The sequence below is a fragment of the Athene cunicularia genome, assembly GCF_003259725.1.
Source record: "Athene cunicularia isolate RWA chromosome 20 unlocalized genomic scaffold, athCun1 chr20_part1, whole genome shotgun sequence".
Lineage (NCBI taxonomy): Eukaryota > Metazoa > Chordata > Aves > Strigiformes > Strigidae > Athene > Athene cunicularia.
Window position 1 is genome coordinate 9,376,044 of NW_020799125.1, and position 21,797 is coordinate 9,397,840.

General features: G+C 50.0%; 1 protein-coding gene across 1 annotated transcript; it reads left to right on the forward strand.

Annotated features, from left to right (window-relative positions):
* The first annotated feature begins 3,777 nt into the window (after positions 1-3,777).
* Positions 3,778-21,660, forward strand: PKIG (cAMP-dependent protein kinase inhibitor gamma). The gene is made up of 4 exons (XM_026862276.1): positions 3,778-4,139; positions 9,525-9,592; positions 19,415-19,590; positions 20,741-21,660. Exons 3-4 carry the CDS (start codon positions 19,440-19,442, stop codon positions 20,818-20,820), a joined length of 231 nt encoding a protein of 76 aa, XP_026718077.1. The 5' UTR covers positions 3,778-4,139; positions 9,525-9,592; positions 19,415-19,439; the 3' UTR covers positions 20,821-21,660.
* The last annotated feature ends 137 nt before the right edge of the window (positions 21,661-21,797 follow it).

The window sequence follows — 21,797 nt, forward strand, 5'->3', positions numbered from 1 at the left end:
GCTCGGCTCCCCGACCCTGCCCGCTAATAGAGGCGACCCTGAAGGGGGGTCAGTAATGAGTTTAGCCTCATTACAAGCTTTTTTTTGTGTGTTTCACTTGTTGATGAACCTTTCTGGATGAACAACTTCTATAAAAACGGGTTTGAACACAGAGTAATTCATTCAGACGCGCTGACACCCACTCTCTTCCCTAATCAACAGCAAAACACGTCTTTCCTTGGACAGCAAAAAGAGTGGCTTGTCACTAAAGCTGCTTTTAACCTGTCGGTCTCTCTTCTTTCTGTGAATCTCCGAGTGTCTTGCGCTGTTATTTGATGGCTTAAGACATCCACACTTTCCTTAGTGACTTCCAGACAGTTGAAATATATTCTGTGGGTTTTTTTGAAAAGTTTATTTAAAGTATTTATTTTGGGGGAGGAAGTCTGGAAAAAAAATCGGGTTGTCACATTTTTTCCGTGTGTATCTTGTGCCACTCCACATTTCCTTGTAATCTTGATGACATCAAGTGACACGGAGAGATCAGTGCCTGGGAAATGCAGCGGGAAGCTGCTCTTACGTGAGGAGGCTTCATGCTACATCAGTGGGCTATCGCAGTGCTGCTCTAACCCCGGCAGCAAGAGCTTCTGAGGGAAGCGAGGCTCAGGCTGTGAAAACATTCAGGTCAGAGGCAGGTCAGGTCCTTCTGAAGTGACAGCTTGTCTCCTTGGGCTTTGGAGCTTCCCGGAGGATCCTTTGTGCTGGTGGTTTTTCTTGCTGGAGCAGGCAGTGTGCAATCCAGTACCGCAGAGCTGCTCTGGGTTTCTTTACATTGGCACCCTCAGGGATACTCTCACCTCATTTTGACACTTACTTTACAAGATTGCTCTGGCTTTGTTTATCCTCCAGTTAAAGGTTGACAGTGGGACAGCTTCTTGCTCTTCCCTGAGCAGTGCTTTCTTGTCCTGTGCTGCACCAGAGCAGTGAAGGTGGCACCCACAGTGCAGGCTGCAGGGCATCGCAGGACCATCCCTTCCCTGGGGTGTTGCTCTCTGTGTCCCACCCTGTGATGCAGAACTAAAAAAAATTGCTGTAATTCTCTGCAGATCAACTGCATGGTAAACAGCAGCAGCAGCCGACAGAGCAGAGCCAAATCTCCCATTGCCCGGAGTGGCAATGTCATTACCACAGGTCCTAGACCATGCAGGATAGCACAGTGTAACGCAGATGGATGCAACAAGCAGCAAAATCCTCGCCAAAGACAAGTGTGTTAGTAAAGTAGAAGCCACTGAAGGCTGATTGTGGCTGCAGCTGAGTCCGTCGGCTCAAGACTCTAACACCCTCCATCAGGCGCAGCGTGCCAGGCCAGGCAGCTATAATGTCTTCTCCTTATGGTGAGATAGGAGCTGCATTTACTCATAGCTCACACCTCTGGGTGAACATCTTACAGTGTATGAAGCAGCAGGGCAAGAGATGGTGAACCTGAGAATTAGCTGTTGTCCTAGATTTCCAGGACAATTGTCAACTTTCATTTAAAACTAGGAGGACTGAACACCTTGAAAGACATGCATTTTTATCCTAATGTGTTAAGATTTCAGGCAAACTTTTTGGCATCTCAGAATTTATATTTTTTCCCTTATGCAAAAAAGATACATTCTGTAGAAAATCCCAAACTGCTTTTTTTTTTACTTAAAAAGAGTTTTGATGGAAAATGTTTGACCAGTCCTTTTAGGGGATAGTATTAGGGGACAGGGGATGAGGAGGTCACTGTAGGGACATGTGAGTATGTGCAGAAAAGGACAAACTCTTTGATGGATGCTTTGGAGGACTTGTTCCCAGGACCAGACACACTGGATTGGGAGGTTTGAGTAAGGCAAGACACAGTTAATTTTAAAAGTACATATACTGTGTTCCTGGCTTTCCAAAGTGCTTTGTTGTTGCCACTGCTATATATTGCCTGCATTGTAATGGTGCTGGATAAAGGCTGCCAAGAATATGCCTGGGTTGGTGGTGTAGCATTTTCATCCTTACCAGATTTGGCCTTCAAACCCCACAGTCCAAGCGTTAGTGTAAAGCTGTAGCCTTTTGGATCTCTTTCAAATATGAGCTGAAATAAAGAGAAATCTGCAGCCTTGGCTGGGTGAGCCTAGCAACCTCCCAAGGCTGTGCTGGTCCCTCAGCACAGCGCAGCAGAGCCCTCCTCCCTCTGTTGCATCTCATGAAGACAGGCAGGGCATTGTGGTGAATCTCTTACCGTTACTTTCGGGTAAGTAGTAACGCGTGACTCAAAAGCACTGGAGAGAGATGACTTTCTGCTTAGTGATACATCTCAGGTGATCAAGCTGGCTTCCCGGGGCTGTTTTTAAAATAAAACCAAATTGAATCAGGAGGCAGAGCAACATGAGGTCAGTTTGGGAATGCACTGAGCATGGGTATGTTTTGCTCTACTGAGGTCTGTTCCCCTTCCTCCATGGCTTGGTATTGTCATCAGGGTGTTTCCTGCACTGCCTGATGCTTTTGTTGGTGTTTTTATCTCTTCCTGCCTGCGATGGCAGGGGTGTGGGTATCTACCACAGCAAACAGCATGTTTTTGGGCACACGCAAAACAGATTCTGGCTGGAGGCAGTGAGGCCAGTGGATGTGGAGCAGGTCCAGGTGCGCAGCTGGTGCCAGGGCAAGAGGAGAAGCTAGTGCTCCTTGCCGGCATAGAACAGCTCTGGGGCCCATCTGTCATGGGAGAGCTGCAGGATGGCAGAGATGCTGCCTCTGCATCTGTCTGGTGCTCAGCGAGATGGCAGGTTGGGAGAGCCAAGTCCTCCTGGCTCACACTGCTCACTTTGCACACAACTTGAAATAAGAGCTTGTCTAGCTTGAGTGGGGACGGAATCCGGTCCTTGGCAACTACCCTTTGTGCTCTCCAGTTGTATTGTGCCACTTCTTCTCCCCCTTACAAGGCTGAGTACTGGAGTGCCCTTACAGCAGGGATGGAGTGAGTCTTTCATTCTCTCAGCAAAGCAATCAGTACTAAGGAGCACTGTTCCAGTCTGGGTGTTCAGGCAGGAGCAGGCAGCAGGCAGTACACCTTTGTGTGCCCACACATCTTCCCACCATGCTGGTAGGGCTGAGCAGAAGCATGGGCCAGGAGGATGACTGGAGACCTGGCACTGCAAACAGCTTGTTCATTTGGCTTCAGCCTCCCAGTGGGGTCTCCAAGGCAGATGTCACACAGGGAGGTGATACCACCCAGAGGGACATTCCTGGACACCTGCAGTGCCAAGAACAGACAAAACTTCCTCTTCTCCTGGAGTCACCTTGAGCTCGCTGAGAGCTCCCAGGCTGTGCTTCACAGCAAGGTGGATACAAAGGTTGATAGGTGGTATTGCCTTGCCCTAAACACCTTCCCCCTTTAAATCTGGGCACTGTCACCAGCTCTGCATTTTACCCCCAAATAAAGCTGGCACCCAGGGGCAGATGAGCTGAAGTACACTTGGATTTTACCCTGTGGGAGTCAGCAGAGCAAAAGGCTCTCTTAAAAGACACAAAGCTATATTTTTTCTTGGGAAGCACTTCCCTGGTGCTACACCTGGTGAAACAGCTCAGGCTGTGCGGGGTGCGATGGTGCCTTTGGCCAGGCCCTGATGCAGAGGATGAACAGTGGGATGCAGCTGGGACGTGCACCTGAGCGATGCACCGCAGAAACCTGGGGCAGCGGCGAGCAGGAGGGAGCGCCCCGCAGTAAACCACAGCGCCGAGCGTCGAAGGAAGGATGTTCGGGCACATGCAGCTGCCAGGAGATGGGGTTACAAGGCGAAGCTAAACAAAGATCGCTGTGAAAAGGAAACGGATCCCTCCTGCCGACTGTAAGGTAGGAGCTGAGCAGTAGCTGCTTGACATCATCGGGATGAGCATTGGATTACAGCAGGCAGGGACTGACTCGGGAGCGGAGAAGAACACGCCCCTCGGCCCCAGAAGTGCAACTTCATTTAGCAGCTCCCAGTAGAAGGAAACTGCAAGTCTGAAAGTGGCGGTGACTCCCCCGGCCGGCTTGGCTGCTGGTCACACCGGACAGAGACGGCAGGAGGGTGTAATCCAGCCTTGGTTTCTTCCTCGGCGGCGGGACCACGGAATTTGGGTTTCGAGAAGCAGCGGGAGCCGGGGTGGCCGTAAGTAGGGCTGTGCACGCTGCTGCGGGAGCGTGGGGCTGGCGACCGGCTGCGATGGTCGGTGGCCAGGAGACCTGCCCGGCAGCGCAGCGAGGGGCTGAGCTCCTGCGGTCCCTGGCACGGGAGCCGGAGCCACGCCGCCAAGGGGGGATTTGGTTAGAGATGCAGTTAACTTCTACCTAACCGGCTGAACAGCGAGATTTTGCTGCCCACAGATCGTGGGCTGTAAAACTAAGCTGCATCCTGTTTTTTCTGCTGTTGGGAAAAACTGCTTGTAGGCTGATGGCAGGGATGTGGCTGCTGTTTCACTTGGAAGATAATGCAGTTCAGTGCTTGCTGTGAAGGGGTAGCAGGGAGAGCAGACTTGGCAGGTCAAAATCATAAAGGACCGTGGATCAGTGACCCTGTGGAGATTTCTGGCCTCATTTCTGACATGTGTCCATTTATTCTGAGCGACCTGCTGGAGGGAATCCCTTACCGCATCGGGTGGCTCTGTGCACCACGGCAATGGATGCCAGCCTGCGGGACAGGCGCCCGGTGCACTGTCTGTGCGGGGCCATGGTGGGAATCCATCCTTAGGGCTGTTGGGAGCTGCCCAAGGGTCCCCTCTGAACCGCAAGTGAGGGCTCTGCGGGACATGGTGGTGGAAGTGGGCTCGGAGACTTGCCAGCATCCAGCTTTCCAAGTAAATGTTTTAAAAGGCAAAGACTTGGGATAAAAAAAGAACTGCTGTGTGGTGGTGGTATTCTCAGGAGGCTTTGCAAATTCCTCCACCTCGGAGCTGTGTGTCTTTCTTTCCTCTCTCTGGATTCCCCTAAGCAGCTGGTAGCGAGCCTCGGTGGTGAGCTTTCACATGCATGCAATGCCTTGGCCCCAGAGGGGTGTTTGGGAAATGTTTCCCTTTGCTTGGGAGGGGTAAATTGGTTGACAGAACAAGAGCCACGTTTAGCCACAAACCCGAGGGCAGTGCCTGGGTGGCTGGGCTGGTGGCACAAACTAAGAGGAGGACACGCTGGGGTCAAATGAGCAAGAGGCAACTGCAGAGGGAATACTGCAGCAGTGCAAGGGTGAGAGGAGACGTCGTGTGGAGGTGAATTGGCTGGGTGGCAGAGCCCATCAGATGGCTGCAGCCCCTCCAGCTCTGGGCCCTTTGCTCACAGCGAGGTCGGGATGCCTGGCTTGGGTAGCTGTGGGGCACACCTTGGCTGGAAAGGGCCACGGTGCTAATGCATGGCCACCCAACTGAGAAACTGTCACATTTCTGCTCTCGTGAGGGATGGTGTTTGGGAAAGAAGGATGCATGAAGAGATCCTCAATGACTGAATTCATTCATAGTGCAGATGTAGGTTAAATGACCATTTACAAACATGGAGGCACTGATAGCACTTAGTGTACCTTCAACATAGAACAGGGCATTGAGTCCTTCAAACTGAGCTCCACGTAAGCAGACATAGGAGTTCCCCCATGCCATCATTTTCAGGGACACTTTCCAGTGCAGGGTCAGATGCCTCAAAGAGCCGGAGGCCATTAAATACAATACATAGGCTCCTAGGGTAGGCAGCTTGGTCATGATGGTAACCCAAGAATGTTCATCTTTCCACCACCCAATGCTTCTGTACTCAGTGGCTGATTTTGAGGAGGTGTGCAGGCACAGTGAGCTAGAATGCAGGGTTTTGCTTTTTCCCCCCCTTATCCTCTTATTCCAAATAAAGGTACATCTCCTTTTGAGCCCATTGAGAGGAATACCCACAAGCATACAACCCCTTCCCCCCCCAAATAACTATAGAAAATGTTTTCCAAGTCGCTAACATTTCTTAATCTCCCACGTTTCAGAGGCAGTTCCTGCAGCATACTGCTGTGCATTAATCCCTCCAGCCTGTCTGGGTAACCAAACACCAGCGTTATTCCTATTTTACATGGATTACACAGAAAGCAGATGATTTTCCTGGGCTCATACAGGTCTGTGGCAGAATCAGGGATGAATCTACAAGTCCATAAGGAACAGCAGAAGCCTCAACCCAGCTTTTTGTTTGCCTTTTTACGCCACCCTGTTCTGGTCTCTCCCATTTTCACATTCCAATTGTTTTCCACATGCTTAAGGGTTTTCTTAGCACTACCAAAGCTGTAGCTACGGACTGATCCAGAAAACAAATTTTCCATCACAGTACTCATTTTAGAGAGGATGAGAGGGAAAAAAACCCCATGCTTCTAGTTATCTCTATCCATGACGAGAAAAAGCCAAGTCATAAAGGGAGCGGCTCCCAAGGCTTGCTAAGCACCAGCCAGGAAGAAGGGAAGGTTGGGCTGGTGCGTGGACTTTGTCCCCAGCTCCTCATGACGGCAGTTAGGAGAGGCTGAGACATCACTCCAGGACTCAGCTGGCACCTGTGGCATGAGCACCAAGAGCAGTGGTTGAACTATGAACCATGTATTCCCCCATTTCAAAACTCTCACTCCCTTTGAGCTTACAGGAATACGTACTTCACATACTTGTTTCGGTTTGCATGGTGAGTTCCCAAACGGTTCCTTCCCCGTACAGCCCTGGAGAGACTCAGTGCTCTTTGCATGGCTCCTCCATGCCGGCACGTTGTCGGTCACAAGCTGCTGCCTCAGGAACTCCCCAGCAAGTGCCGAAATGCCAACTTCTGTTGATATTTGCAATGATGTAATAAGCCAAACATATCCCCACCGGAGCGTCATCAAGTTTACTGGAATTACTGTTTCCACAAAGTGTAATTAATTTGTGGTGCTCATTGCCATGAGATATCACTGGAACAAAGAGCTCAGAAGACATTTTAATGGATACCAGGTAGTTATTGCAGAAACAAAACAATCCTAGGTATGATTAAGAGGATATTGCATTTTAAGGATTATAAAACCTCCTGGTTCAGAGTAATTGGGGACTTATGAAAAATATTCCATTACAATTACAAGTTTTCTTTCACCTCTGAGGCCAAGGATGCCAGCTGCTACTGGGGACAGGGCACTAAATGAGACATCTCAGTCTGTGCTGGGAGGAGCGGGTTCCTGTTCTGATCAGCCATGCGTACAGCCTGTTGTTTACCCTGGAGTCCAGAGACAGAAGAACAACCTTCTCTCTGCTGCCATCACCTTGCTTGAAACCAGAAAGGATTTCCTCTCTGGATCAAAAGCAGCACCATAACATCTGTTGTGTAGAATAAAGTTGAGTTCTGAAAAAAAGCATTCTGGGTTTGTCTGGAACATATATTCATTTTGAAGCAATGCTGAGAGCACCAAGTTTGTTTTGTGTGTTTGTTCCTTTTGGGTAACAGCTGATGTACATAGAGGGAATCTGAATCCCAAAGATGTGCATCACGCTGATGCCCGTGTAATTCATTCCTGATGGGCTATGGATGTTTGGCTATCTAGTGAACATTTCCACAGGGGTCCCAAAATTAATCTGTGGTGCCTTGATGGCTTGTAGGACTAGATCAGCAAATGTGAAGTGTTCTTTAGCAAGTTACTTCAGCCCATTCTTAGTCACACTGCATCGACTAATCAAACTCACCACCCTTAAATCCCCAAACTCCCTGTGTGGGATATTGCCTGGCCTCTGCACAGAGGGGCTTTCAGAGCTCTTCCTATCACACTGGGAGCTGCAGGACTGGATGAGCCAGAAGAGGATGAGCCTTTGGGGATGGAGCAAAGAGCCCAGCTTCAGATTTGCAGATTCTGAAGCAAGGGCTGTGGGGAGAAACATCTAGCCAGAGCCAGATCTGCAGGGTTGGACAGCCAATACCAGTTGCTAGAGTTTCTGTCTCCAAAATCAGCTTTCTTGAGAGAAAATGGGTGCTTTCCTCCATATCCCATCAGGAACAGGGCTGCTCAGTGATAACTTCTACTTCAGAGCATCATTGCTCCAATTTGCTTTAAGCCTCTCTTGGCTGAGGGCCATGTATTTTGAGATATTTTGCAACACATCTGAAGTGCTGGAGGTTTAACTGTTTGGGCTGCATAACACACGAGCCAGAGTGAGGCAGGAAGGCAAAGGAGGAAAATAAAGACTGGTGGATTTCCAAAGCTGGCTTGCTTCCTTCCTGCTTTTGTTTGCCTCCTTGGTGCCCTAAAAGGGCAATGCATATTCCCAGAGTTGTGAGAATACTGTTTCTTTTCCGGTCCAGTGTTTCCAGTAAGCACTTCACTGTAAATGGGGTAAACACTAACAAAAGTGTATTGTTGAATCCCTGTGTCTTTGTTTGGCTACTGTCATGATCATAATTAGTATTTTCCACTGTAAGCCTGTCATCTGCAGATCTGAAAGTGCTTTACAAATATTTGAAGCATCTAGCAAGGGGAGCGAGTATTAATAGCTCCATTTAACAGATGGGCAAACTGACACACAGAAGCAACAAGTGCACTGTCCTTGAAGCAGGGCCAAAGCTAGCAAGTTGTCAGCTCCAACAATCAGGGAGTTTTAAAAGTGGGTCAAAAAAAAAAAAAAGAAAAAAGAAAGGCTGTAGATCTGTCCCAGCTTGGAAAATGATGGGGAATAGTTATGGTCAGAGTGGTACTCAACCCAGATGGGCCAGACAGATGAATTGCTGGATGAACTACTGCTTATATGGTTAAATGGTTCATCTCTTGCTTTCTGTGCTAGTATTTGTCCCTGGGATAAAGTGAAAAAACAGTCCATGATGTTCCAGAAAGTCTGAAAGCTGAAACAGCTGCTAAAATAAGCAAGTATCTTGTTGGCTGGGCTCTGCAGGTCAGGAGATTGCAATGCACCCACAGATGTTAAGGCCACAGAGGAAATGTCTTTTAGTGGGGCTTGGGGACAGCAGGAGGAGGCACATCTGTGCACAAACAGTAAAGAAACCCAAGAAGCAGAAAACAGACCCAGCAAGGCAACTAAAGCTACCAGACCAAATTTCCCCTTCTGCCTCTAAGAAGCTGACCTGGGAGTTCCACTTCTTTAAAGGGCAGTGGAGCTGCAAACCAGTATTCATTTATACTCTTGAGGCAACCACCGGGTCCCCCGTGGCACAGGTCGGGAGATGCGAGTTGTTTCTCCCCAGCACAGCCACATGAAGTTAACAAAAGGAGAAACAAAACCAAAGAGAACTCTGTGAAGCCAGGCCCATGACTGGACTTCCCTTGCTCTTAGACACCACAGGCCAAATCTCTGTTAGCACAAACCCTCCTGAGGAGGTGCCATATGAACACCCCCATCCCACAGCCCTTCAGTTGGTCTCTCTGTGCTTGCCAAGCTGGGTTTTGGCTGAGCCTGCTGGGCAGAGCCCTGTCAGACCCTGCATCCCCCTTGCCATCCTAGTTGCTGACAGTGGAAAAAGCAGCTGGGCTTTATGCTACCCAGCAAAAGCACAGATAAAGTTTTCTCACGTTTGTTTTCTTATCCTTCCCCAGAAGCTGCTGCCCTGCTGCATATGAAGCTTGTTTGAAGTCATGTCCAGAAGGAAAGTCAACTGAATCAGGTAGGGATTCACACTGTGGACAGATATAATTTTTTATTCACAGAGAGATGTAACATAAACAGGAATGTGTTTTTTCCTTGCTGTTTCATGGAGTCATTTGACCTCCCTCTGTATTCTGAATTATTAGATGCTAGAAAGCTAAGAGGAAAAAAGAAAAAAAAACCACACTTTGACTTTCTTGCCATCATGATTTTCCATACTTCACAGCCATGTATTTGTACCAAGCCACATTCCAGTGCTGACTCTCAGGGCAGCCCCTAGTGCAAGCTGTGCTGCACAGCCTCTCCCCTGCCTGCAACAGGGACATTGTGTGCAAATCCAGCTCACAGGCTCTCTGCACGCTTTACATGGGAATATTGTTTGTCCATACATAACTATGTAAAAAAGTTTTCCTCTGCACATAGAGTCAGCCCAGCAAGATCCAGGGAACACCCAAAGTTTAACCTTTCATGGCACTTGTGTAAATAAATGGCAGATCCACCAGCTCAGACAGTCCTTTCTGTGGTTTCACTCCCATGTCTCCTGCCCTCAGAGCATCTCCTCGCTCCTCAGATCATCTTGCTGCCTTCTCTTGTTCCTGAACTAAGCTTTCCATTACAGAGAGCTGCCATGGCCATATTGTTTGCAGATTTGGCAATACAGGATCTCAGGATTCTCTGGTGCATGTAGATATGCAGGTCTCAGAGCAGTTCATCTCTTGTATCCAGCATCTTTCCTGTGTAAGCTAGAGACACCCAAAGTCCTTCTACACGCAGGCTGCATTTCAGTGGACCATTAAATAGTTGGCAATTCATTTCATTAAAAGCTTTCCCTTTTCTGAGACTATAAGTTGCAATGATCGCTGAGCATCCCCGGTGTAATGTTACAGGCATGTCTCAAGCACTGCTTCAACTCATGTCTAGATGTCATATCCCTGGTGATGTATGTAGACAGATTTACTCTGCCTGCAGGAAGGATCAGAAGCTGCTATCACCCAACACAGATGCACAAAAATTCTTCATCTGTCACAGAAATACTCAGAGAAAGGCTTGTGCAGGCCCCAGAGCTTTCTCTGCCCAGGTAGGGGGCCCAGCAGGGTAGCACACCAAAAGGACTACTGATTTCAGTGGGTGAGAGAAGCCATGGAGCCACCTGAAAGGGCTTCGCTCAGCCACCTCTCACTGCCAGCCCGTTTTTAACTCCCACACTTCTCTTTTCTATTGTATGCAATGCACCAATAGAGCCATCCCAGCCCCCCAGTCCTTCTCACAGCTCCCAGAGACAGATCTGCCCCCTGCCCTGGGCTGGGAGTCCTGCGGGTGGCTCTCTGCTGTGCTGTGGGGTGGATGGACAAGGCAGCCAGCTCCAGGGAGCACAGCTAAGCCTGGCTTTGCTAATCAGCCTCATTCCACACTGACACTCTTAAGAGTTGCCCTGGTTATTTTTAGGCACTGCTGGGAGCTGCCAGGGCTCTCACACCTTAGGAGGTTTCACAGCTTCTCCATCAGTCCCTTACAGCACACCGAGTCAGGACTCTTTGGATGCTGGACGTGAGCTCCTATGAGCTTGTGCAAGCCTGAATGAGGAAAAGCCAAGGCAGGTGGCTCTCAGCTTCATGCACCCTGTGCTAAGCAGAGCCTCCTCAACTATCAGCACTCAAACCTGAATAGTTACAGCCTGCACAGCAGCTCTTCCAGACTAAGCTCTCCTTCCCAGCCACGCAAGCACTGCTTTCACACAGCAGCAGAGCTCCACTCCTCAGATCACTGACAAAAGCTGGACAAGATTGCTTTTTCCTGCTAGGCATAAAAGACCCATTCTTGCTTACCTCTGTTCTCGCAGAAAGCTCTTCCTCCACCCAAAACCAGACCTATCCCATCAAGGCCTACTGTGGCTTCACCTTCCTTTTATGTAGGACAAGGGCAGCTGTGCTAGAAAATAGCTCCAGCTGCATTTCTTCTGCACTTACTTGACTTCTCCTTGCCCAGGGAAGCCTTCAAAGTGTTGGGGAGGTTGTGCTGGGGGTGAGCATCCCTGGGCCAGGAATTTAGGTGGGATTTGAGTAGGTGATGTTCACTCAGAGGTCAGTGCTTTGCTGTGATCAGAAGAGCTGTGGGACCACTGGGGAGTTTCCAGCCTTTGCGGTGAAATTCAGCCTGGATTTTTCTCCCTGAATAATTTGGGGGAAGGCAGGAAACCCAGGTCTGAAGGGGATCCACACTGCAAAGGCATCCACCCCATGGCCAGGGGTGATGAGATGTCTTCACATCACAAGCAGGAAGAATACGTGAGTCTTCCTGGAACATACCTGCAATAGCAGCTGTGGACCTTTTTCAGCTGAAGGCTTTAAAGTGACTGGTCTGCGGTTCATCTGCTTTGCAAGTTCAGGCATTAGCATATCTTCCACACAGTCACTGGTTTTGTTAATGTAAAAATATGTTGACATATAAAGCTCAATAAGAAGCTGAGAGAAATTAAAAATAATGGAGAAGGGACTTGTACCCTCATACTCCTTACAGCATTGGAAGGGTCTCTGCAGGGGACAGAGAGACCCGTGGGTGCTGGCTCACCAGGCGACGGGTGCTCATGTCTGTGCTGGGTGAACACGTGGGCTTTGGCTCGCTGCTCTTTGCTGTGCAGAAGTCAGAGAGCTGTGTCCAGCCACTGTGAGCCTGGCTTGAGGGGATAAGAAATGGGGGGGAGAAAGGTGCCAGCCTGCCACAAACTAGGGCTGGTGGGATCAAGCGTGCCTCATCCAGATCTGCCACCCCATCCCTCAGAGGGATGGGCATCTTTCAGAGGAGGGAGGGGGAACCAGAGTGCCCTGATTTATTTAGCACCTCGAAGCTGTGGGATGTGAAAAACAAGCTCGACCTGGGAACAAAACAAAAATACAACTGCTGTCACGGCAACTGTCTCCAGATGCACAAAGAGACCAATTATTTCCATTAATCAACTTAGTGAGAAGCTGCAGAAGAGGCTTAAGCCGCAGCAGAGGCTTGGTGCTGAGGGGAGGGAGGAGCAGAGAGCTCCATCAAACCCTGTTGCCAAGGCAAACCACGATTCCTCCGGTGGCAGAGGATTTTTGGAGCAGACGCTCAGCACCCATGCCCCGCGGGGACTGGCAGAGGGGTGCTGCCCGCTCCTTGCATAGGGATGCAGTCTGGCACCAGGCTGCCCTCCTGACAGATGGACAGCCAGATGGACGGGTGGCTCCCTCCTGCCGTCGCCCACACGTCCTGACGCTAATGAGATGCTGTCGAGGCTGAGCAATTCCCTCCTGCCTCCCCCACTCCTCCCCAGTCCTTCCCCTGGGGCCCACAGCAGCACGCATAAAGACTCACCCTACCCCGATGCCAAGGGTCGGCTGTGATTTTGAAATCTGGCTGGAAGAGCTGTTACGTCAGTTGGGAGCCAGGCAGTGGTCAGGAGGATGTGGGGTGGCAGGAGATGCCTGGGGACAGCAGGGACACTGCAGTGGGGGTCCCTGGGGACAGGCTGAAGGCCAGGAGGGAGGGGAGGGCCTAGGGGAGCTTGGTAGCACTAAAGGCAAGGTTTGTGATGTTGCAGAAGAGTCAGTCCAAGCCTACTCTTAAACCTGGGGCTAAGCTATTAGTTACCAGTTCCACAGGCATTAAGTGATCTTCATCCTGCGCCAAAGCAAAAGAATGGATCTGTTTATGGACACCAAGCTCCAGTCCTCCCTGCTTATCTGCTCTCCTCTTAGATGAATTATAATTTCGCACTGATTTCTAGAGAACCCTAGAAGCTCTGCTCCTGCAAAACCACTGCAGTGCCTGGAGAAGCTGTGATGTCTGCGCTGGCTGAATTAATTGTATTTAGTGTAAGAGCCAGAGGGTGCAGAGTTACGACGAGGAATCCCACAGCAAAAGCCTCCCAAGAATAGCAATATGCCATGCCCAACCCTGACATCTCTTCACCACTGAAGTGTGGTGAGGCTTTTCCATGCTATTCTCACCTGGAAAGAAGCTTCTCAGCACACACGTGTGCTGGTAGGAGAGCAGGCTGCTGCCCTCGTCCTGCCTTTTTTCTCACCCAGCCAGGAAGCTCAGGGCTCAGCAGTTTGGAGCACATCAATTCATAGAATCACAGAATCGTTCAGGCTGGAAAACACCCTTGGGATCATCGAGTCCAACCATCAGCCCTACTCCACCAAGTTCTCCCCTACACCATATTCCCCAACACCTCATCCAAACGACCTTAAACACATCCAGGGATGGGGACTCCCACCACCTCCCTGGGCAGCCTACTCCACTGTCTGACCACTCTTTCTGTGACAAATTTTTTCCTAATGTCCAGTCTGAACCTCCCCTGTTGCAGTAAAATTCTGGCCAATAAGACCCACCACCACCATGTTTTGGAGAACATAGACCCAGCAGGAAAGCAGGGCAGCTCTGTGCCTGGTGCAGACCCTTACCAATGCTTGTTGCATATGTAGCCACTACCAGACCGGGCTCCCAACCGCACATCTGCATCTTCAGCTCGGCTGCTGGATGTGGATCTAAGCTCTAGTGCATGGGGATCATGAGCCATAGCAAGGCCTTTAAGGCACGAGCACAGGTCTAAAAATACTCTCTAACCCTGATAACACCATTACAGAGCCCTCCTTCTTTGATGTGCAACCCCTCATGCATGTTCCCAGACAAGAGCCAGTGGAAAATTTGCTGAAAATTCCAGCTGGAACTTGTCAGACAGTTGGTGGAAACCCCCTGACCTCAAGTGCTGGCTTCAGCCCTAAGAGATTTTTTTTCTTCCTCGCTGGATGTGACTCTCCCAGCAGGAAACCTCACAGCAGCCCCACAGGGAGCACAGAAATCCCGGTGCTCCCGTGTCTGTGCTCGATCAGGCCCCCCTCTGCAGTAAACCATCTTACACTGTAAATATTTTAAAAGCCCAGCAGCACTCTTGAGTATGTTTTGCTGTTGTTATGGATCCGGCCCCAGCAGGAGACGTCTAATAATAGTCACTGTACCCTGGAATGAAAGGGCAAGGGGCACTGCACAATGCGGAGAGCTCGAAGGCGACCGTATGACTTCATGCCTTGGTCTCTGTAGGTTGACAATGAAGGGGAGAGAAATGGGATGCAATGTATGAGCCCAAGAAGGGGTCACATCCTTGTCACCAGCAGAACTTTGAAATTTTACCCCAGAAACATAGCAAGGTTTAGCTTGGCTTTGTGGCTTTATGGCTTCAGAAGTTTGGAGGCCAAAAGAGAGTGTTAGATCCCCTGGTGTGACACCAGGCAGGTGGGAGGGCAAGTGTCTGGTTGGGCTGTGGGACAAGGGAGCCATCTCCAACCAGAACCCGCAGCTGGTGGTTCCAGCTGACGCTGGCAATGGGCTGGCATGGGGTCACAGCCAGGCAGCAGCATCTTGGGACGTGAGCCCTGTGCCCGGGGACCACAGCGTCCCAGTCCCTGCCGTCGGGGCTCCCTGCTGCAGCCACAGAGGTGGCTGAGGTGGAGGGGTCCCCTCCTTGGGTGTCTCAGGGGACAGCATGGGCAGGGCAGCTGCCCCTGTTCCCCCCCAAGGAACAGGTTGGTCTTTAAAGGAAAGAAGGGTGGGAGCAGGTTTAGTTAAGCAGGGAAATCCATTGCTGCGTTTAACCTTTGAATCTCCTTGCAGCAGCCCAGGTGTGCTGTGCTGGCCACCCTAAAGGGCAAGGATGTCTAAGCAGGGGAGTAAGCTGCCTTATGCCCAAAAGCGTGACAGGTGCCATGCAGAGACAAACAGGACTTTCTCTGAGCTAGAGGCCCTTTGTGCTCACTGCAAAGGTGGCTTAAGTGGAGAGGAAAATACTGAGGAAGGCAAGAGGTAAGAGGCAGAGCAGAAAGGAGGAGCAAAGCAGGCAGTGGAGGGGAAGCTGGCTGAATAGCCAGCATCAGTGCAGAGTCCAAAAATAGCCGTTCCTAGCCATAAAAAGCTTGTAGTTTAACCTAGACAAGGGACAGATGCAATACTGTGTGAAGGGTTTCCTTGAAACTGGAGGCCAGGGCTGGGTGTGACTGTAACATCCATCCGATCCCTCAGAATTAGATCAGGACACTGGCTTGGGTCTCAGGACTTGTGTTTGCTCTGCAGACACATGGCCCTGTGTTGAGTTTAACCTGCCCATAGTGTTTCCAGTTCATTTGTCTGCCACTCTTCTGTTTCTCGCGGTAACTGTTGGCTCATAGTCCCTGGGATCCGTGCTGTGAAGAAGCAGGCAAAGGGGGGGGGAAATGGGAATTAAGTGCTGGCTTGTGAGTGGAACTGAGAGGGGCATTGAAATGACCCAAACGAAATGCCCTGGTTTCTTCTACCAAAAGGCAGAAGAAATATTTAACCCTTTAATTTCTTAGCATCTATCTTCTCACTGGGTACAATTCACCCCCAGTATGAGTAGGGCTGACTTAGCAACAGCCCCCAGAGCAGAGCCAGCTGCTTCATCAGCTGCTGGGTGACTTCCCTGGAGAATGCCGGTGAGCCCAGCTGCAGTTTGACAGCAAAACTTCTCCAGAAGCTGAGTCCATGCCAGCAAAGACAAGACTATTACAACTTCAGATTTTTTTACTCCTCACAAGACACTATGGAAAAATAGGTCCAGACCAAATAGCAGGCTTGGCAAAGCCATGTTACTTCAGGGGAGCACAGGAACAGAGGTGGCTCTGGTGTCTGTGGCAGCTTGCAAGGGGCTTCTTCACTTGTGGTCAGCTGCCCTGTCCCACGGTGGAGGGGACACAGCCTCTCTCCAAGCAGCACAGAAAAGCTTTTGAGGAATGTGCAATGGGCAGCAGGTCCCAGCCCCCTGCCAGTGCCCTTTGTCACCGTGCCACTCATCCCCTGCCCCGTCCGTACGGGCTGGCACGCTGCACAGAGGGCACAGGGACCGTTTCTGTTACCGTCAAGAGCAAGGAGGGAAGGGAGCAGGAAATGACCCTCTGGGGACAAGTTGAATCATCTCTTTGAAGTGCCCTGGAAACCCTTGTGTAGTGCATTTGTGTGTTGTGGGCTTATTCCTGCAACGCCTAGCAAGAGCTGGCACATCATTCCCTCCCACTGGCCCACAGGAGTACGAAAAACCGAAGGTGGGGAGCCGATGGATGATGCACCCCCACTTTGCACCGCCCTGCCACTGCTAAATGACTGTCCACAGTGACGCAGTTTCAGGTTGAACTACATGGGCATGAGGGAAGGTGGTTCCTTTCTTGTCCCTGGCAGATGTTAAAAGATGTTTCCACTGACTAAAAACCCACTGAACTGTTTTGCACTTGCCTGCAAATGGGGAAGTGCTCTTTGAAAAAATTAGTTTTTTCTATCAAAAATTGAGGTGACCTCTCCCATCACGTCCTTGGTCCAACAGCTTCCCGGAGGCAGAGAGGCTGGAGTGTCTCTGCCAGTGGGGAGGGATCTCTGCCTGCAAGGCTTTTGAGAACCGCCCACCATGTAAATCCTAAAAAAACTGCACAAATTTGAAAGTTTTGCTCATAAATCCACCCGGCTTCAGCTCTTTGCATGGAGAGCCAAAGGCAGGAGCTTTCCCAGCTGTGGAAAATAAATAAATCACATGCGCCATCTCCCGGCCACCGAGCTGAGACCCAAACCTGCCCTGAGCAGGACCTGCCTCTGCACGCTTGGTTCCTTCCCCTATTTTATATCAAGATCCCATCCTTTTCCTGTGCGATGGGAGTCACTTGGCACTGTGCTGAGCACATCTCCCTTGGGCAGCTGCGTCAAGGGACACGGGGAAAGTGCTGCACCCCGGGGTGCTGGCCGGCTCCTGCTGCCCAGTTTGTGGAGTCCCTCCTGCAAACCAGATGGTCCAGCCCCTGGTTGAAGGGCAGGAGGACTCCTGAGCATATCAGCTCTGGATTGGCCTTGCTGATGTGGCGATAGACCCAGGCTTGTGAGGATCACTCTTACGAAAGCCTCCCAGGTCTGTGTGACATTTCTCCGGCAGCTACAGAAGGGCAGCAGTCTCTGGGCTCGGACGAGCTGCGAGGAGAACTTGTCTGGGAATGATGGATGCTCGTCCTGTCCCGGGGAGAAGGCGCTTTGCTCACTGAGATCAGCCAGCCTGCTGCATCCAGAGCCGGCGCCTCGTCCCGGGAAGGGCACGCCTGCAAAGGAAGGAGGGAAGATGAGGGAGAACAACAGCTGGGATCTCTTCCTGGGGCAAAGGATGCAGCTTTTCCCAGGGCTCATTTAACAGGGGTTAGATGGATGCCAAGCCCTGCGAGGAGGCAGGTGTTTGTGAGGATTTCCTGGATTTGGAGAAACAGGTTTTCCTGAGAGCTCTGCGTGGGCCAAGCCCAACGTCCCACCAGTGAGCTGGTGCCAGCAGTCCCTCAGCTGGCATCAGCACCAAGAGAGGAGCCACTGGGGCTACTGGGTTCATGCATGTTTTAGGTTACTGCACTCTGCTCAGACTCAGGAACGAGGAGAATTTAACCTCTTTTATCCTGGCTATTGCATCTTTGCCAGCATCTTTCTACTGCCATGACACTGGAGATTACAGAGTCAGGAGTGCAATTCCTGCCCAGGCTGGTGGTCTGCCAGCAGATTTCCCTGGTGGGAAGATCAATAATAAGCAGGATTTGTACAGGAGGCTAAGCAAATTTCTTAGTGGGTCATTAACACAAGACACAAAAGCAAGTGAATGACAAGCAGTTGAATTGTTTTTCATTAAACACACACATTTCTAATCTGGACCTCCTTCAAATATTGACAATATCAGCAGGGCTAAAGGCATTTTTTTACAGTGAGCAGAATCACGGATAAGACAACAATTAATCTCTAACTTCCACGTAGAAAAACAAATTAAGTGCCAAATTGACTAAACAGGAGCAGGAACCAAGAATACCGGGTTTCCAGTGCAGAGGCAGTGTGCCCTTGCTAGCTCCATGTCTGGGAGCCAAGATGCCTGTGATACATTCCCTGAGCTGCTGAGGTCCCTGGACTCTGTGTGCTGTACAAACGCTGGCAAGTTAAACCGTCGGCTGAAATGAAAACCCAACAACTTTAAGGACTCATCAGGCTGAACTAAGAGCTGGCTCGCAGCAGTGCTTGCGGGTGGCGAGTGGCTGCTCTGAGCCTTTCTTCATGCTCTGCGCTTGGCACAGACACAAGCCTGGAGTGAAGGGATCCAAATATCTTAAAGAAGGGCTGATTTTCACATGTTAAAGTGCTTATCTCAAAGCAGTCCAGCCCAACACTTTTTCAGTGACACCTGACAGCCAGTGGAGGCCAGTACTGATCCAAAGCCCCGTACCTATATAATACTCCCCTGCTCCCCCAGCTTTCCAGCAGGTATCCATCAGGGCCCAGATCATTTCCCATTACAAATTCAGGTTGGATCAGCACCCCATCCCATGCAGCGAGCCAAATTTGGCCTCTGTTCAAAGCTCCAGTGGCATTTTGAGGAGGAAGGAGGGCTTTTTCTGTAATACTTTTTCTGTAGAAAAAAGCTATTGCAAGTGACGTTGCAGCTCCTAAAAGAGAAGGCTAGAAAATCAGGAGAGGAAAATGTCTTGTCTGCCTTGCTTTGCAATGGGAAGATAGAACAAGGTCCAGTAAGGCAGCTGGGACGGATCCTGCCCTCACCCAACAGAGTGCGTCACCGCATGGTGGGTCACCCGGCACGAGGGGTCACCCCACATGCTGCCCCACGTGACAGGGTTGATATCTGAGATTTCAGTAGCTGCTGCAAGAGGAACTGGAGCAGAGTTACAGGGACTATTTTTTCATGCTGTAATTTAACTCCACAGAGTAACCTAACCTGTAGGGAGCCATGACTTGAGGCTTGCCGAGCATCCTTGACCTCACAGCTGTGTTTTCTCTACAGTGTTTTGCAGGTGTAGAGCGATGCAATGGAGGTAGAGTCCAGCACGTACACTGACTTTATTTCCTGCGATCGGGCTGGTCGGAGGAACGCTGTCCACGACATCCAACGAGATGCAACCACCATCAGCATGCGCAAGCTGACCGAGGACCTAGGTGACCTCGCTGTTGAAGGAGCAGGTGAGCTGCTGCAGGCACCAGTAATTCCAGCTCCTGGCCCCCAGGCTGGAAGGCATGGCACAAAATGGCAGCACAGCTGACCAGTGCTGTCTCCAGGACCATTACGCAGATGCTCAGGAGGAACACCTCATTCCTCGCTGCAGTCAGTGCCTTCACGTTCGCTGGGCGCTCAGCGAGTGGGCAACCCCCCAGGCTGAGGGGCTCTTGCAGTGAACGGGATGGTCCTGGGGCTGCTGGCACACTCCAGCCAAGGCCCTTTGCTCGGCTGGTTGGTAGAGGCTCTAGTGCTTAAATAAGACATGGACTGATGAAGAGCCTTCCCAGGGCAAATTACACATCAGATGTGCCCTAGGCTTTATAAAAATCAAGTGTGGGGCAGGTTGTGGTTTGCTTTTTCTTTGTTGGTTTGTTTTTTTTTGTTTTGGTTGCTTTTTTTTTTTTTTTTTTTAAATTGGCCTTCAAATAGTTCAACAGTAATTTAAATAACAACAGAAATAATTTTAAACACCACCAGACATTTCCAAATCCTCCCCTGTAGCCCAAACATGGCAGCAGTATCACTCTACTCAGTATATATGCCAGCCAGTTGATTACAAGGAGCATGAATCCTCTGCTCAGAGCACAAGCAAACCAGACACTCTTATTTCACTAATAAGCAACAAAACATACAGTACTGCTGCAGAGGGCAAACAGTTTTTACTCTTTCACTCCTCCAGCCTACAGTCTGTAACTATGAAAACACATTACCCCAGTGGTTCCTCTTTCAGCATGTCCATACTAGCACATGTCCATCCACCCATCCATAACAAGCACAAATTTGAGCTCTTCTGACAGAGAGCAACTCTGGTAGCTGCCAGGCTGTTGGGCAGACATTCCTGGAGCCCTTGCAAGCTGCCGTTACAGGTTAGACAAGGTGAGCACATCCCTGCCCCGAGGCTCCCTCCCAGCATCACCAGATGTGTTGAGAAGTGTTTGTAATCCAGGAACATGAAGGGAGAACCCAGTGCTCTTAAACCAAATATCTGGCTACAGGAGGGTAGTGATAGATCTTCAGGTAGCAATCTGAATAAAATCAGCTATAGCAATTACTGATCACTTGTGTCCTCAGCAGGGTGTAACTGTGCTTTCTTCTCAATCCTCCCTTCTGCAGAAAGCCAAAGAGATGCCACTTCTTCTGAGAACGACCCTGGAGCAAGACCAAAGGGGCAAGAAAACAGCCCCTCCCCATGACAGTGCACAGGGGGTGGGATGGGGAGGAGGAGGGCCTTGCTGTGAACATTAAACAAGAATTTGCTATTGAATCTGTGGACAAAAGCCAACCTGGAACAGCAAGTTGTCTGTCATGCCTCTGCTGCAACCGGTTTTGTTTAGAGCACCACAAGATGGTATGCAAGGACTGGCACCTCCAAAAGACTTCTGCTTCCATCCCTAACAATTTAGAGCAATGCTGCCGTGGTTGTAGTGATATGAGCCATTCTCAAGATGCCTTAGCTGCAACTTTCCCCTCGGGGAAAAAAAATTTCAGTAATAATAGACACATCAGACTTTCCTGTCCAAGGTACCTTCCTCCTTTGCAAATTTAGATTATTATTTATTCTATTTCCATAGATTAGAAATTTAGGTTATTGTTTTTTTCTAAGCCTCAGCCTCATCTGCATCTTAGACCTGACCTGGCCTCTGGACTGTCCGTGCAGCCCCTTGTCAGGGTGGGCAGTGGGGAAGGGACCCAGCCAGCCATTCATGTCAAGCACCACTCACCTGTGCTGCTGCTGCTTAGCATCAGGAAAGGACCAAAGCACAGCTCTGTGTGGATGAGCTCCACCTACAGACCCAGCAGCTCCAGACACAGGCATCTTTTTCTTTGGGTTTTAGCATTTCAAGATATTGTTAAGGGGAGGGGAGAAACATTTTGCTAGTTTGACTGTTGAAATTCAGGCTTAACTTTGCAAGCTGTTAGCTGAGATGATCTCTGGTAGGATCTCACACCATTCTCTCTTTTAGGAGATATGTTTTGTGTTAAAGATGGTTTGATAAAACTATATGAGCTGTTGGAATAAATAATACAGCCTTCAAGTACTGAAGGTGCTTTTTTCTGCCTGGGTGTTTCTTCTTCCTCTCTTTTGCCTTGCAGCTGCTTGCGCAGCAGGGTGGTTACATCAGCTTTCCCCAATAGGGAGATAAGGAGCTGTGTTACAAGAGTCCCTTCT